Here is a 14185-nt window from a genome sequence, read left to right as displayed (position 1 = left end):
CCTCCCCACAACGAGAATCACAAATGGTTTGGGTTAGAAGGGACCTTAAAGCTCATCCAGTGCCACCCCTGCCATGGGCAGGGACACCTCCCACTGTCCCAGGCTGCTCCAAGCCCCAATGTCCAGCCTGGCCTGGGACACTGCCAGGGATCCAGGGGCAGCCACAGCTGCTCTGGGCACCCTGTGCCAGGGCCTGCCCACCCTCCCAGGGAACAATTCCTTCCCAATATCCCATCCAGCCCTGCCCTCTGGCACTGGGAAGCCATTCCCTGGGTCCTGTCCCTCCATGCCTTGTCCCCAGTCCCTCTCCAGCTCTCCTGGAGTCCCTTTAGGCACTGTAAGGAGCTCTGAAGTCTCCCTGGAGCCTTCTCCAGGTGAACACCCCCAGCCTGTGCTAAACCAGCACAGACCCCCTGACCAAGGGGTAGGAAATTTGTCTTTCCCACTAATGAAAATGATGTCACTCCTCTGGGTGTTGGAGCAGCCCAAGTTTTACATCAAGGATACATCAAGGGCCCTTTCCAGCCTGCCTTGTTGGAGGTTTGAGGACCAACCACAGCCCAGGGTTCACCACGTTGATGTGATGATGATGTGATGTGATGTGATGTTGGCCAGCAGTGGGGATTTGCCAGCAGACTGCTTTGAAGTGCTCAGGAATCGGAATCATCTCCTTCCCTGGATGCAGGTGGGAGGATGGGATGTGTAAATGGGTCAGTACACCTCTTGCCCCTTGGGTTGAGAATTTTTCCTTTGTGTCATCTCCCCTGAAGTACTCCACATTTTTACATTAATATTTTTAGGAAGAAATTATAAACCTTCTGTATATTCATGTCAGATAGTCCCACCTGAAGCTGCTTTCAGCAGGCACAGCATCCTAGAAATGTGTAGTTTGGACCATAAAAGAGTACAGTCTTTCCTACTAATTTTTGATGATAAACCTTTTTGTTTTGTGAAGTTTATTTTGTCTGGAATAGTTCTCTGAGCTCCCTTCCAGTTAATTTTCCTGTCTCTGATATCCGTGGATGGAGTAAATAATTTGATTTTGTAGTATCTGTTGTATAATCACAAGGTCAGGGCCATGCTTCTGTTTAACTGTAAATATTTTTGAAACTAGAATTGCCTCTGACAGAGAGGAGAATACTTGGGGCAATGCAGGCTTAAACCTTGAATTCAGGATTCAGAGCACCTGTGAGTAAACTAAAGGGGCACTCACTCCAGGTGTAGTCACAGGCTGCAGGCAGAAGCGGTGCCCAGGGAGGTACATTGTCAGGCACAGTGGGCCACAGTGTTTTCCTCTACATTGTGAATAGTGACAGCAGAAGTATTTTTCATCATTTTAATGGAAAGATAAACTAATCCTTTAAAAACATAATGAATTATGTTCAACTGTATCCAGTGTTTGCTTTCCTGGCAAAGCTAGAAATGATTTTTGAAGGGGAATCTTGTACTTATGTACACCCATGTCAGCCTGTGTTTGGGGACTCCCTTTGCTGGTCTTGTTGGTGTCAGCCTTTTTACTGCTCTTTTCTTTTGGCTCCTGACTTTGAGCAGCTGTTAATTAATTGCACATCCGTGCATTCACAGCACTCCTGTGATGCCACCCAGTTACTGTCCCCTGGGCCTTCATCTGCACTGGTATCACCAGGCTCACTTGTGCTGGGCTCAAGCCCTCCATCCTTTCCTCTGGACTCTCCACTTGTGCACAACATTTCTTCTGACATCAACACTCATTCCTAACCTTCCAACCTTTAGGTTCCTTTTTGCATGTTCCTGGCACAGGCTTCACCTTCTCCATCTACAGCTGTCCTTGAGCATCCCCAGCCATGTGTATCTCCAGGATGAATATTCACAGATCTCCCTACTCCTGGTCTCACCCTGCAGCTGTACTCCAAATCCCTCTGCTTCCAGCACTGCTTTGATGGGTACACACTCAGAAAGGCAGATACTGAATTTTTTCTCTGCCATGCCACATCCCATGCTGTGCACCAGATCCATGTTCTCCCTGGGTGGTGTCTTTCACGCAAAATTCAACATCCACTCCATCCACTGCTTTACAACCCTCAATCTTCACACATCTCACCTGCTATAGCCTCCTCCTTGAACATCCTTCATGTCTTCAGTGGGCTTCTCTGGCTCACAGGAGAGAAAATAACCTTAATCCTCACCATTTCTGGCCACCAGGGACACCACAGCTGTCCACCTGGCTCCTTCCCAGTTCCATGCTGCTTCTTTTCCTTGTGTTTACCTTTGAAGGCTGCAGTGGCTGCTTGTCACCACCCCTGTCCTCCTCACCTCCTGTTCCTTTTACAGTCCAACAGTTCTCCTCAGCTGTCTGGTCTTCAGACCTGGGCACGGTTTCCTTTTTGTTTATGCTGGTTGACACCCTCATTTTTTTCCTGCCCCATTGGAAACTCACAGAACACTTGCTGACCAAACCTATTCTGATTTCCAGCGGATCTGGGAGCTGTTCCAGGCCCGGGAGGCTGTGGGAGCTCCCTGGGTGCTTGGTCTCGGCTTTCAGGCTCCACCAGCTGGAGAACAATCGGGGCAGTCACAGCTGCACTGTGAGCACCAGCCCCTGGCTTTGTCATGGTGATTGGATTTTCAGTCCCTCTCTGCTGTCTTGGCAACCTGAGGTCAAAGAACACAGATGCTTCACTGTCTGACAGCTTCTGCTTTGGGCTTGTGGTAAATTAGGTAGAAAAAGAAATTATATGCTGTAGTTTTAATTACCTAGAGGTAATACAGACAGTTGCAGAGAAGTACATGAACTAACCCAAGCTTCCTTTTAACTCTTAAACTGCTTGGTTTCGTGTATTTTTTCTTAGGGGAGATTTTTGGAATGGCTATAGCAGAAAACACTGGATTAAACTTAGAACCAGCTGAAACCATTTCCATAGCCAAGGGCAGCTGCCTTGGCCAAAGGCTTGGAGCTTGAATTGTTTTCACTCCTGTTCTTAAGCTGTGAGAGCTCACATGAAGCTGATACGCTGTTGGCCTTGTGCCTGTCCAAGAGTCATCTATGACCCAGGGTCACACAGACCTTGGAACTAAGAGAGAAAAATCATCCAGTATCTATGCACATATCACATATGTTTTCATTTCTCTGTTTCTAGTTTTTCCCTTTTTAGAGTCAAAATTACTAAAATTAATGTCCTGAATGGTTTAATTTCTGATTGATAAATCAATACAAATATTTGTTTTGTAGTCTGTATATTGTTTTTATTCTACTAAAATTTTACTCATCAAAATAAAAAACAGTTCTTCCAGCCTCTGAGGCTGAAAGGGACCACATGTAGGTGGTGAGTGCTGAGTTGGCAGTGCTGGGTTAATGGTCTTAGATGTCTTTTCCAACCTGAATGATTCTGTGATTCTATAAAGTTTATCTTCTTTATTTGAAAGTAGTTCTATGATTTACCTAGTGGGGTCTGTCCTATAAATGTGCAAATAATTTTACAGTTACATCTCTAATAAATCAAGCCTGTGCTTTGGTCTCAGGACTGTCTGTCCAAACTATTTGCATGTGGTAAATATGGGCTGCAGTCTTTAAATCTGGGCTGTCTCTAAAAACATCAGAACCATCTTGACACCCCCTCAATCTCCAGATGAAAACTTCGTGTATTGAACACAGAAGCTTTATGGGGCTTGATTTAAATCAGTGTAAATACTTATATTTTAAAATATATTTCACCATTTATTGCTTCTGTTGTGTCCTTTGCCCCTAGTCCTTCCTGTGCTCTCCAAAGAAGAGATGCAAATTAAAGTCCTATGAAACAATACACTCCTGGCACAGGCTTCACCTTCTCCATCATATATCTGTCCTTATTCACCATCTGGAGAAGATCCACTTGCCTGTGTTTTGACACACATAGATTTGTTTGTCACTGGAGTCAGAGCTGGGTGGTTTTAGGCTCAATAAACCTATCAACAAACCATTTGGGAACCTAAACACACCAGGTGAGCCAGCAGTGTTATACCAGGTAATGTCACTGGGATAGGGACCTTGAGCATCCCGTTGTCCTGTGGGTTTGATGAGGTGGCTGAGGGACATGGAGCAAAAGCCTGCCCTGTGCCCAGGTGGGATCTGCCTTCCTGGAGGGCTGCTGGGAGAAGCGGGAGCAGGCAGCCAGACCTGGCCTTGAGGTTTGTGTGGGAAGTTGGAGGGATTTGCTGTGTTTCGGCAGCTGCTGCCAAAGGTTGTGAGGAATTAACGGGTAAGGGGTTACTCTAAGAACTGTAGTTCTGTTATACTGAAATACCAGTTATTCCTGGTTTACCTGCTGACTTCCCCAGCTGGAATCACTGTTGCTCTTTCCTCAAACTCAGTTGTGTTCTCTCTGTTGGGAACCAGTCTTGGAATAACTCAGCAGAAGACTTGTTGAACCCCTGTTCACAAGGGATTCAATGGTTCTAGTACTGAGGCTTTTTTTGTGTGTCCAGTGCCAATTCCATATTGTTCCTTTTTGTTGTCTTTGCAAAAGTGCCAGATAGCAGTTGGATGCATCATGAAGGTGTTACAGCACACCAGCACTGCTGCCTCTTTCCAGGTTCTGTCCCCGTCAGAGCACAGAGGTTACACAAATCCACATTGATTATCAATAATAGTATTTTCCCACAGTTCTTGAGTGGCCTTTGCTCAGTGGCCTTTTGAAGCCTTGACTGTCCTTGTCCCCCATCACCTTTCAGAAGGATCTGCCAGCTTGTTTTGCTGCAGCGCTCTGGGACTGCTCCAGCTGCCTGTTTCTAGAAAATGAGCACTATTACTCCAGGGAAGCTCACTGCCTGATTCCATGTGGAACTTCTCTGGTGTAAGCTACACAGGTGAAGTTTGTGGTTGCACCAGCTACTAACTTGGGAGGCAGGGCTGGGCAGTGGAGCCTCTAGCGTGGCTCCAGCTGCTCCCCACACACAGAAAAGGTTTTGGTTTTTTTTGCGTTTCCCAAGTATTTTTCTTCAGCATTTTTATCTCCTTTAGGATATTGAGCATGCTGCCATGCCCCGAGGTGCGTTGGCTCTTACCCAGCAAGTATTGGAGCCCCCAGTGCTGCCCTAGAATGCTTCCAGCCTAGCAAGAGAAGTGTGGGATCATGAGAACTCAGCCATCCTGGCTGCAGAGGAGCCACTTGCTGCAGCTCCTTCCTGCCAGCATCTGACAGACATTTCACAACCTCAGGCCAAGCTGTCACTGCCTCAGGAAGCATTTCTGGTCTGCCTAAATCTCCCTCATGGCAGTTTCAGTCCACTGCTTCACTCCATGTCTCCTGTGCATGTGGGCAAGATTTATTCTCCTTTTATGGAATCTGTAAGGTAGGAAAAAACCTCTAAGATCATTGAGGCTGGTAGATGCAGTTTTGTGTCTGTGTGGTGTGTTACACGTGGGGCAATGGGCGTTTCCTCCCTTGTCCCCAAAGCAGATGCAGCAGATGCATCTGATGTTGGAATGAAGCCTCTGCCACAGGGACGGGGCCGCGCTGTTTGTGCCCTCGCTTGCATAGCCCCTTGGAAAGTGCTGAGACAGGGAAGAGCTGTGGCTGCAGGGACTGCTGAGACACAGCACAAACATTCCTGGAATGACCTGGGGATCTGTGTGCCTGACCGCCAGCACATCGTGCAGGGATGAGGGGACAACAAGACCATCTTGCTCTGTGCCATCTTCTAATGCCCTGCCATTCCCCGGCCGGTGGTAGGAGCAGGTACACCACTGCTGGCATCCTGGAATGCTGCGTGATGCTTACCTCATCCTCGGGCTGTGTCTGCAGGAGGAGGAGGGGAGCATGGCAGGATAATGAGAGGATTACTTACAGCCAGCCCCACCACCCCCCGAGCCCTGCAGCTCATCTGTGCTGCTCTCAGAGCTGTGCGGGGGCGGGGAGTGAGGAGGGATAATTTAGGAACATGAGGTTGGGAAGTGATTTAATTAGGACATGGAGCTGCTCTCTCCGGGGTGCAGCCCACCACCCTCTTCCAAGGCTTGGGGCCCCCCTTTTCCTCTCTCCAGCATGGGCTCAGCTATGCAAGCAGCTGCTTATTCCAGTTATTAAACTGTGCACCTGTGACTCCTGCTCCCCTGTGCTTCCCCAAGCAGGAGCTCAGCAATCCCTGTGGGTTCCACAGGCCAGTGATCCCTGTAAGAGCTCGCCCAGCCCAGAGGTCTCTGCAGCTCTCACAGCTCCCATCCCTGGGGCTGCATGGGCAGCAGCAGTAATCCTGTGCCCTGAAGCCTCCAAAATCATCACTGGCTCAGTCCTTGTGTCCATCCCTGAGCTGCACCTGGGGCTAAGGTCCACAGGCTCAGTTACTCACTGCCATTTAAACGGGGTGGGTGGCAGCCCCAGCACTGATTTTCTCTCTAGTACCAATCCCATGTTATTCCCCTCTGGATTTGCATTTCTCCTTGTCCTGCTGCACCTGCCTTATGGGAACTGTCACAACAAACCAGCACTGCCCTGCCAACTACTCTCCCAGTCCTCCCAGTCCAGCAGCATCACTGGAGAGGCTCAGCCAGCCCTTCCTGCTGCCTGCCCACTCCCACACTGTCTGTGGGGATTATTACCCAGGACTCACGTTAACCCTCTTAGCCCAGTCCGGACAGAGCACGTGTACCAGAGCTGCTCCTGCCCCATGGCCCGTAAAGCCCTTCCCAGTTCCTGGAGCCCCAGCACTTACCACTGCAGCACTGACCCACATACCTCCCTGCAGCTCTGGAAATAGATTGATTTCCTGCAGCCTGATTACACCATTGCCATGGCTCCCAGAAAATAGAGGACTTTATTTATATTTTTAAGTTAATTTGGAGAAGAATACTGCTCTGGAAAACAGGCATATGATCAGCCACATGAAAGCAGCAAGCAGCTGCTCCTGGAGCTCCATGAAACAGGGTTCTGGGAGCTGCACATGGGAATGGTTTCGTTTTACATCTCTTTCAAAGCGGGGGTATGGATGAGGCAGCCAGTGTTTTCTCTTACAATTACAGGCTGCCATCTTAAAGCCCTGCTGATGCTGTTTAGTTTGGATTTTTTTTTCTCTGCTGATACAGTTTTCAAAAACAAATTCCTGTAGAAGGGCTGTCTGGGTGCCAGTGGCTGCTGCCACCCCCCTTTTTTTTTCTGTGTGCATTAATGAGTAGTCAATTAAAAATCAATTAATACATGTTCTGTGCAGAGCATGTTACTGCTGTAGGATGGTGTATGACACACGAACAGATGAATTTTGTAATCCTATTTAAAAAAAAAATCCCACAAGTGTGCTCGAGAGGCCCCACTGGCCTCCCAGGCGCCCAGGAATTACATTTCAATCCTTTAATACCCTGCTGGCTGCATCCCTGGCACCCCCTGCTCTGCTGGGGAGGATCCTGTGCTTTGTGTGCCACAGCCTAACAGAGATTCTGTGCATTTTTAGAAATGAATGTTTTAAAATAGATTAAATATCAATGATTGTGAGGCTCATTCAATAACTCTTTGGTCTTTTGCAGCTTAAAAGGCTGATTGAGACCCCTGCTAGTAGAGCCGAGAGATGTGACTGCCATCAACTTTCCTCCACAGGGGAACATAAATGTCACCCTCAGCCCATCCCTCTCTGATGGAAAGGCAGGAAAGTGAGGACTTTCCTGCCCTTCCTCAGCCCTGTGCTGGGCTCCCTTCTCTTCCTGTGTCCCTGTGGATCTTTTTACTTACCTTTGTCCTGCTGACAATGGATTTATTACCGAGATTAAAGCTGAGTCGCTAAGGAGGGTTCAGCCTCTGCCTCCCCAGGTGCCTGTTGAACACTTGCTTTTTAATGAAGAAGGACTCTTATCTCAGGAAGGACATTTCTCTGGAAAACAGCAGTGTGGGGATGGGGGTATCCGTGGGTTATCCTTTAGTTCCCATTAATTGCACAAGTTCTCCCACCCTTTGGCTCATAACCTTGGGCAGCTTTAGTGACCTTGCCCTGGTGCTGCTCAGCACCATCCTCACTGCTCACAGGGGGGTTCAGTCCCATCTGGGTCAATATTGGGGTATTTATGTACTGTAAGGCTCAAGTCCTAGCCTACCCCAGCCCTGTGGGGTCCTGGTTTCTGTGGATCTGGCTGGAGCTTGTCCTTGTGACTGGAACCCCGGTAGCAGCAGGGTGGCAGTGGGCAGCACGACCCTCCCTTTCCCCACTTTCTGGGGGTGCTTTCCTGAGCATCGACTGGGGAGCAGCTTCCCACCTTGAGTCTTGGGGACACAGAGATCACAACGAGCCAGAGCCATTGCAGAAACAGTGTTTATGAGGATGACCAAATCAGCCTGTTGCTCACAAGCCACGACACAGAGGTGCCAAGCGGGGCCACAGCTCCGGTGGCAGCAGTGCTGGGACGAGGCAGGACACGGAGCAGTGCTGGCAGACAGAGGGGTTCACCGGAGCCAGCGTATCCTACTGGGGGTCCCAACAGCCTCTGCAGCGCCCCCCAGGGACTGGCCAGCGAGAAGTAATGGAACAGCTTGCCCACAGTCCCCAGCTCCTTGCAGCATGCAAAGGATGAGATGGAGCAGGGTGTCCATGCTGCAAGGCCTGTCAGGTAGGCAACCTCACGCTCGACTGACTTCCAAAACATGCTGAAAACCTCTTCCATTCCACTTTAGGCTGCCTATGGGCAAAACATCCAGGGGTGGCTGCAGCAGTGCTGCTGGGGAGCCCCCCATGACACCCTTGCAGCTGGGGTGACCCCAGAGCACAGGGATGATTGCTGGGGAGGGGGCAATACTGAAAAGCACCTGCTGAGCCTGTCCCAAGCCCCAGACAGCCTGGAAGGGGCATCACGCAGGGCTGAGCTCCCCGTGGTGGGGCAGGTGGTGCTGCTGGGGTGCAGGAGAAGTGGGGAGCTGGCTCCAGGCAGACCAGCCCAGGGATGCCACTGGGGACCTCCAGGGACAAGGCAACATACCTGGGGTCCTGAGCACATACCCCACTCAGGGCTGGGGCAGGAGCCTGGCCATAGCATTATCTTCCGGTAGGCATGGCCCCCAGCCCACCCTCAGACAGCCAATTCCAGCAGCTGGGAAGATGCAGCTGGGCTGCTGCCGTGCCAGCCTCCACTGGCTTTCTTGGGGTACCTGCCCAGCCACCCACTCTGGCCATATTCCTTCTCCATGTCACGTGTCCAGCTGCCCCTCAGCCCCTTCAGCCCCAGCCTTTGAGGAGAGCAGCCCTGGGGATAGGGATGGCAGGGGTGCCTGTGGGGATGCATGATTGGCCCCTGCCTCCTTCCGAAGGGGACGCTGCAGGAGGCAGGGGGGCTGCAGTCGGGATGAGTCAGGATGCACAGCACTGGGCTGCCTGTCCCAGTCCCTGGGGAACCTCTGCATCCCCCACAGATGTGCTGGCAGACAAGAGATGTGCTGGACAGTGCCAGGGTATGCTCTGGGAGAGGTGATGAGGACATGGCTCCTCATGAGCAGGGCAGGCACTGGGCTGAGACCCAGCTCCCGAGTGCAGGGGATGGGGAGGGAGGCAGCCAGCCCCTCCACATTCTGTCAGAAGCGCGTGGGGAAGGGTGAGCATCCTCATCCTCTCCAGATGGAGCCCCGCACCCAGGGCAGCCCCAGTGGCTCTGCTGTTGGAGGGACCAGGAGGAGGGGGGTGGGTCTCTGGCCTCACTGCGGAAGGGGATTCCGATGCTCCCATCTCCAGGTGCCCCCATTCCCAGAGGTGTCATCTCTTGCAGTCATCGATGTCGGTGTCTGGCAGCTCAGTGGCAGGCTGGGAGCTGGGCTGCACTGCCTGCACCCTCTCCTCCAGGCTGCTGCCCGGGAACACCACATAGCGGGTGCTGACACGCTGGGGCTGCAGCTCCCGCAGGTTCTCCTTGCTGTGCCAGATGCCGTAGCCGAAGTAGACGATCAGGCCTGCAGTGGGGACAGGGACAGAAGAGGCTCCAGCACAGCCTGGCTGCTGGCACCATCATGGCTGGCATCACAGCGGAATGTGGCACGGATGTGGCTGGCAACTTGGCGGAGCAACAAGCCAGAGCACCATGGGGGCTTAACTGAGCTGCTTGCAGGAGGAAAAGGGTCCTGCAGCATGTTAAGAGCAAGGGGAGCACCCTCAGTCCCTGGGAAAGGGAAGGACTTCCTGAGGAGAAGGGGGTGATTCTGGCCCAGGGCTTGAAGGAGGATTTGAACTTCAATAGGGACAAGCTGAAACACTCCGGGACACAGAGAGGCTCAGGAGATGCTGGGAGACCTCGGCTTGCATCTCCCAAGGGGAACTGGAGGCAGAAAGGGGCAGGATACACCTTATAGACCCGTAAGCGGAGAAGAGGAGCTGCCAAAGCAGCTGGAGGGTGCCAAGACAAGCCCTGTTCCCCCTCCACGGAGCAGCCATGGGAGCACTCACCTAAGAGGAGCCAGATGGCGAAGCGGAGCCACGTCATGTAACTGAGCTTCAGCATCAGGTAGATGTTGAGGATGATGCTCAGCGCTGGGGATAGGGGTACCAGGGGGATCTACAGGAGAAAAGGAGCTCGCGGGGGTGAGACCTGCAGGACCACATTCCCCATCTTTAAAATCATACGGACAAAAGGCAGCACTGGCAAATGTGTGGGACAAAGGGACTGTCACCTTGAGATTTCTAAAAATGGCACTTTTTTTTAAGGAAAAGGAACAATGGAGTCAGTAGCTGGGAGCCAGGCTGGCGGGGTGGGCACAGGCATCATCATGAGGACCAAACAAGCTCCTGGCGGGATCCTGAGCCAACGTGGTCCTTGCTGGAGGAGCCAGGGCACGGGCATGGCAGGGAAGTGGTGTCACCACTGGTGTTATGAAGCTGCACTGACCACATCAGGGCTCAGGTGGGCTGAAAACAGGAGAGGGGGAGCACAGGAGGCATGGAAGTGGTTTGGAGGCTGAAAATGAGCTCCATCACATAGCTGAAGGGCAGCCAAAGTAAGGAGCTGGGGCAGGAGAGGAGCAGAGGAGTTGTGGGGATGCAGAGAAGGGAGCCCAAGGTGGACAGGAGCCATCTCCCCTATCCCATGGGATGGACACAGAACTGCTGGGGATGTCCCCTGCTGGGGACCAGTGGCCACGCAGAGTAACAGGCAGAGGCACCAACATTCCCCACACCCAGTGTCCCCAAACACCCTCTACCTCCTTTCCTCCCTCCTCCTCTTTCAGCAGTTGTGGTGCTTTCAACGAAGTGCTGTGCCTGGGAGCCCTGCGGGTCCATCAGAGCTGCTCCTACCTCCCCTCACCCCTGCAGTGGATTCCCTGCCTGGGCCTTGGGCATACCTGGAAGGTCTGGGTGCTGTGCTGTTGCTCGTGGGCCCAGATGAGGAGGAGGCTGAGCAGGAAGCCCAGACTGAAGAGGACCAGTAGCAGGGAGTAGCTCCAGGTGGGCAGGTGGAGGTGGGTGTTGCCAAACACCAAGATGGAGCAGAGGCAGATGGCAGACACCATCAGGGTCACCACGGCCACCGTGACCACCTCACCCGGGTAAAAGTCGCTGAGGAACTCCAAGTAGGGCTCAAATGCTGCCTTCAGCTGCCCTGGCTCCCGCTGCTCTTTGCTCTTGTCCCTGTCCACCAGATGCAGCTTGTCAGAGAAGGACTCGTACTCCTTCAGCTCGCTGCAGGACGGGCCCTCATGGGGCTCGGGGTTGGGCCGGCCGCCGGCCACCGGCATGGCGACATCCCCCTTCTGCTGCTGGAAGCGCAGGACGATGATGCTCGCAGCCACGAAGGTGTAGGCCAGCAGTGTGCCAATGGACAGGAACTGCACCAGGGCCTCAAGGTCAAAGACGAGGGCCAGCAGGGCCATGAGCAGCCCGAAGACCACGATGCCGATGACGGGCACCTGTGTGCGGGGGTGCACTCGGGAGAAGACCTGAAAGAAGAGACCATCCTCGGCCATGGCGTAGACGATGCGTGGCAGGGAGAAGAGGTTGCTCAACAGAACTGTGTTCATTGCTGAGGGACGGGCAGAAGAAGGGAGACCCCATCAGACCCAAACCCAAACTGGGGGCTCTGCCCAGCCCCCAAGGCAGGGGGGGGTAGGCAGCTCCCTCCCGCTGCTGCCTGTACTCACCACAAATGGAGCCAGCAGCCACCAGAAACCCTGCCCAGGCGTAGCCCCTCCTGTAGAACGCATCAGCCAGGGCAGAGTCAGGGTCCAGTGTGTGCCAGGGCACCATCAGCGTCAGCACAACTGACACCAGGATGTAGGCGCCGGTGGCCAGCCCCAAGGAGAAAGCAATGGCCCTGGGGACAGCCCTCTGCGGGTTCCTGGCCTCCTCACTGGAGGCTGCGATGACATCAAAGCCCACAAAGGCATAGAAACAGGTGGCTGTGCCAGCCATGATGCCCGACAGCCCATATGGGGCAAAGCCACCCTCCTGGGTGCTCCAGTTCTTGGGCTGTGCGAGGACAAAGCCCATAATGAGGATGAAGAGGATAACACCCATGCTGATGGCCGAGAAGACGTGGTTGAGCCAGGAGGACACTTTGGCCCCAAAGGAGATGAAGGCGGTGGCTACCAGCAGGATGGCGGCCGCCAGGAAGTCTGGATAGCGGGCCAGGAACGGCACCTGCCAGGCACCCACATGGGTCTCGGTGAAGTTCTTGATCTTGTGGTTAAAGATGGAGTCCAGATAGCCACTCCAGGCCCTGGCCACTGCGGCCCCCCCAATCATGTACTCCAGCAGCACGTTCCAGCCAATGAGGAAAGCCCAGATTTCACCCACGGACACGTAGGTGAACATGTAGGCAGAGCCTGTCTTGGGCACGCGGGCTCCAAACTCAGCGTAGCAGAGAGCAGCCAGGAGAGAGGCAAAGCCGGCGATAATGAAGGAAACGATGACGGCAGGGCCAGCGATCTCCTTGGCCACAGTGCCTGTGAGGACGTACAGCCCAGAGCCCACCATGCCCCCAATGCCCAGCAGCGTTAAGTCAATGGTGGAAAGGCATCTGTTGAAGGATGTCTCCATCATGTCATCCTCCAGGGTCTTCACCCGGTTGAGTTTCTGGCAGAAGCGGGTCAGGTCGGTGGAGCGGGGCAGCCATTTTGCCATCCTGGAGGCAGTGGGCCCTGCCCTCAGCAGAGTGAAGGGTCCTCGGCAGCAAGACCCTGCCTGGAGACCTGGTAGAGGGGCAGGAAGGGGTGAGCATTCCCTTTGCAGTGAGGTATCAGGTGCTGGCAACAGGGTGGAAAAACCACCAGGACACATTCCAGGTGTCCTTGGCTCCTCAGCCAGCATGGAGCTCAGCACAGAGCGTGTCCTCCTCCAGGGGTGGCACAGGACAGGGACATGTGCCTGTGTGCCAGGTAAACCACAGCGCTCCCAGGGCAGCATCTCCCTGTTAAAGCCCAAACCAATCTGCTCTGGCCCTGATGAACGTTTCCTTGCTGCTTCCTCTCCACCTTATCCAACATCTACCTGAACTTCACCCTGCTGTGCTGGGACTCCACCACGGGGGCATGCAGCATCTCCCTGCTCCCAGGATCCTGCTGCTTCCCCAGGGAAAGCTCAGGCATGATGCAGAGGCTGCAGCAGAAGCAGCTCCTGCGAGGACACGGGAGTCCCCAGCCAGACCAAGAAACAGCCAATGCCAGGGACCAGCCACGGTGGCAGCTGCCACCGCGACAGTGGGAGGACACAGCGCTGGGGACCTTCAGGTGCCGCTTCCCAGCTGCTCCATGGGGTGATTGGTGAATTTGGGGACACTCTCCCCTCGCAGCTGCCCTCTTTCCTGTGCCAGAAACCCCACACCTACATAAACAACGTGTCCTGCTTGGAGGGCTGGTGCAGCCCCGCTCCAGGGTCCACCTCTCAGAGGCCAAAAGGTCCTGGAAAGGCCACTGGGAGATGATGGAATGACAGGGCCAATGATGGCCCATGACGACAAGGGGCACAATCCGTGCTGGCTGAGAGCCCCATCCCAGCACACCCGGGTCCCCGCGACTGGAGGCGTTGGCAGTACTGGGGTCCCCAATCCTAACACACGCAACAGGCGCAGCTGGGAGTATGCGGAGCTCGGTGCCCACTGGACACGGAGCATTCCCGGAGTTCGGGGGGTGGCCGAAGGTGGGGACCTCCGGACCGAGGAGGGTGTGTGGGGATTTCGGATTCATCCTGGGCGGGGAGAGGCGATAGTTTCGCTCCTGCTCAGCCCCGCCACGATGCCGGTTCCGGGCGGCGCCGAGCCCCCGCCCCGCTCCCGCCCGCG

The 14185-nt window shown here is 53.8% G+C and overlaps 1 protein-coding gene and 1 long non-coding RNA gene across 2 annotated transcripts; one reads left to right on the top strand and one right to left on the bottom strand.

Moving 5' to 3' along the window:
* Positions 1 to 255: 255 nt before the first annotated feature.
* LOC108449690 lies at positions 256 to 7730 on the top strand. The gene is made up of 3 exons (XR_001865954.1): positions 256 to 685; positions 4976 to 5307; positions 7472 to 7730. It is a non-coding gene; the product is annotated as an uncharacterized LOC108449690 (long non-coding RNA).
* Positions 7731 to 8229: 499 nt separating this feature from the next.
* SLC7A4 (solute carrier family 7 member 4) lies at positions 8230 to 13424 on the bottom strand. The gene is made up of 4 exons (XM_008642937.2): positions 12048 to 13424; positions 11253 to 11929; positions 10360 to 10468; positions 8230 to 9869 (listed from the first exon to the last, which is right to left on the bottom strand). Exons 1-4 carry the CDS (start codon positions 13309 to 13311, stop codon positions 9676 to 9678), a joined length of 2244 nt encoding a protein of 747 aa, XP_008641159.2. The 5' UTR covers positions 13312 to 13424; the 3' UTR covers positions 8230 to 9675.
* Between the last annotated feature and the right edge of the window lie 761 nt (positions 13425 to 14185).

Source organism: Corvus brachyrhynchos, unplaced genomic scaffold (assembly GCF_000691975.1).
Source record: "Corvus brachyrhynchos isolate BGI_N302 unplaced genomic scaffold, ASM69197v1 scaffold19, whole genome shotgun sequence".
Classification (NCBI taxonomy): Eukaryota; Metazoa; Chordata; class Aves; order Passeriformes; family Corvidae; genus Corvus; species Corvus brachyrhynchos.
The sequence above is the reverse complement of the archived record's forward strand: the minus strand, read 5'-3'. Positions and strand labels throughout refer to the sequence as shown.

What these genes read in the sequence shown, in the direction of transcription:
- SLC7A4 (XM_008642937.2), bottom strand. Translation starts at nt 13,311, where the DNA reads ATGCTGCCCTGGGAGCGCTGTGGTTTACCTGGCACACAGGCACATGTC. An exon ending in GGCTGCTGGCTCCATTTGTG is followed by an intron (nt 11,930 to 12,047) that starts GTGAGTACAGGC and finishes CCCGTCCCTCAG; the next exon opens with CAATGAACACAGTTCTGTTG. An exon ending in ACAGCACCCAGACCTTCCAG is followed by an intron (nt 10,469 to 11,252) that starts GTATGCCCAAGG and finishes TTTCTCCTGTAG; the next exon opens with ATCCCCCTGGTACCCCTATC.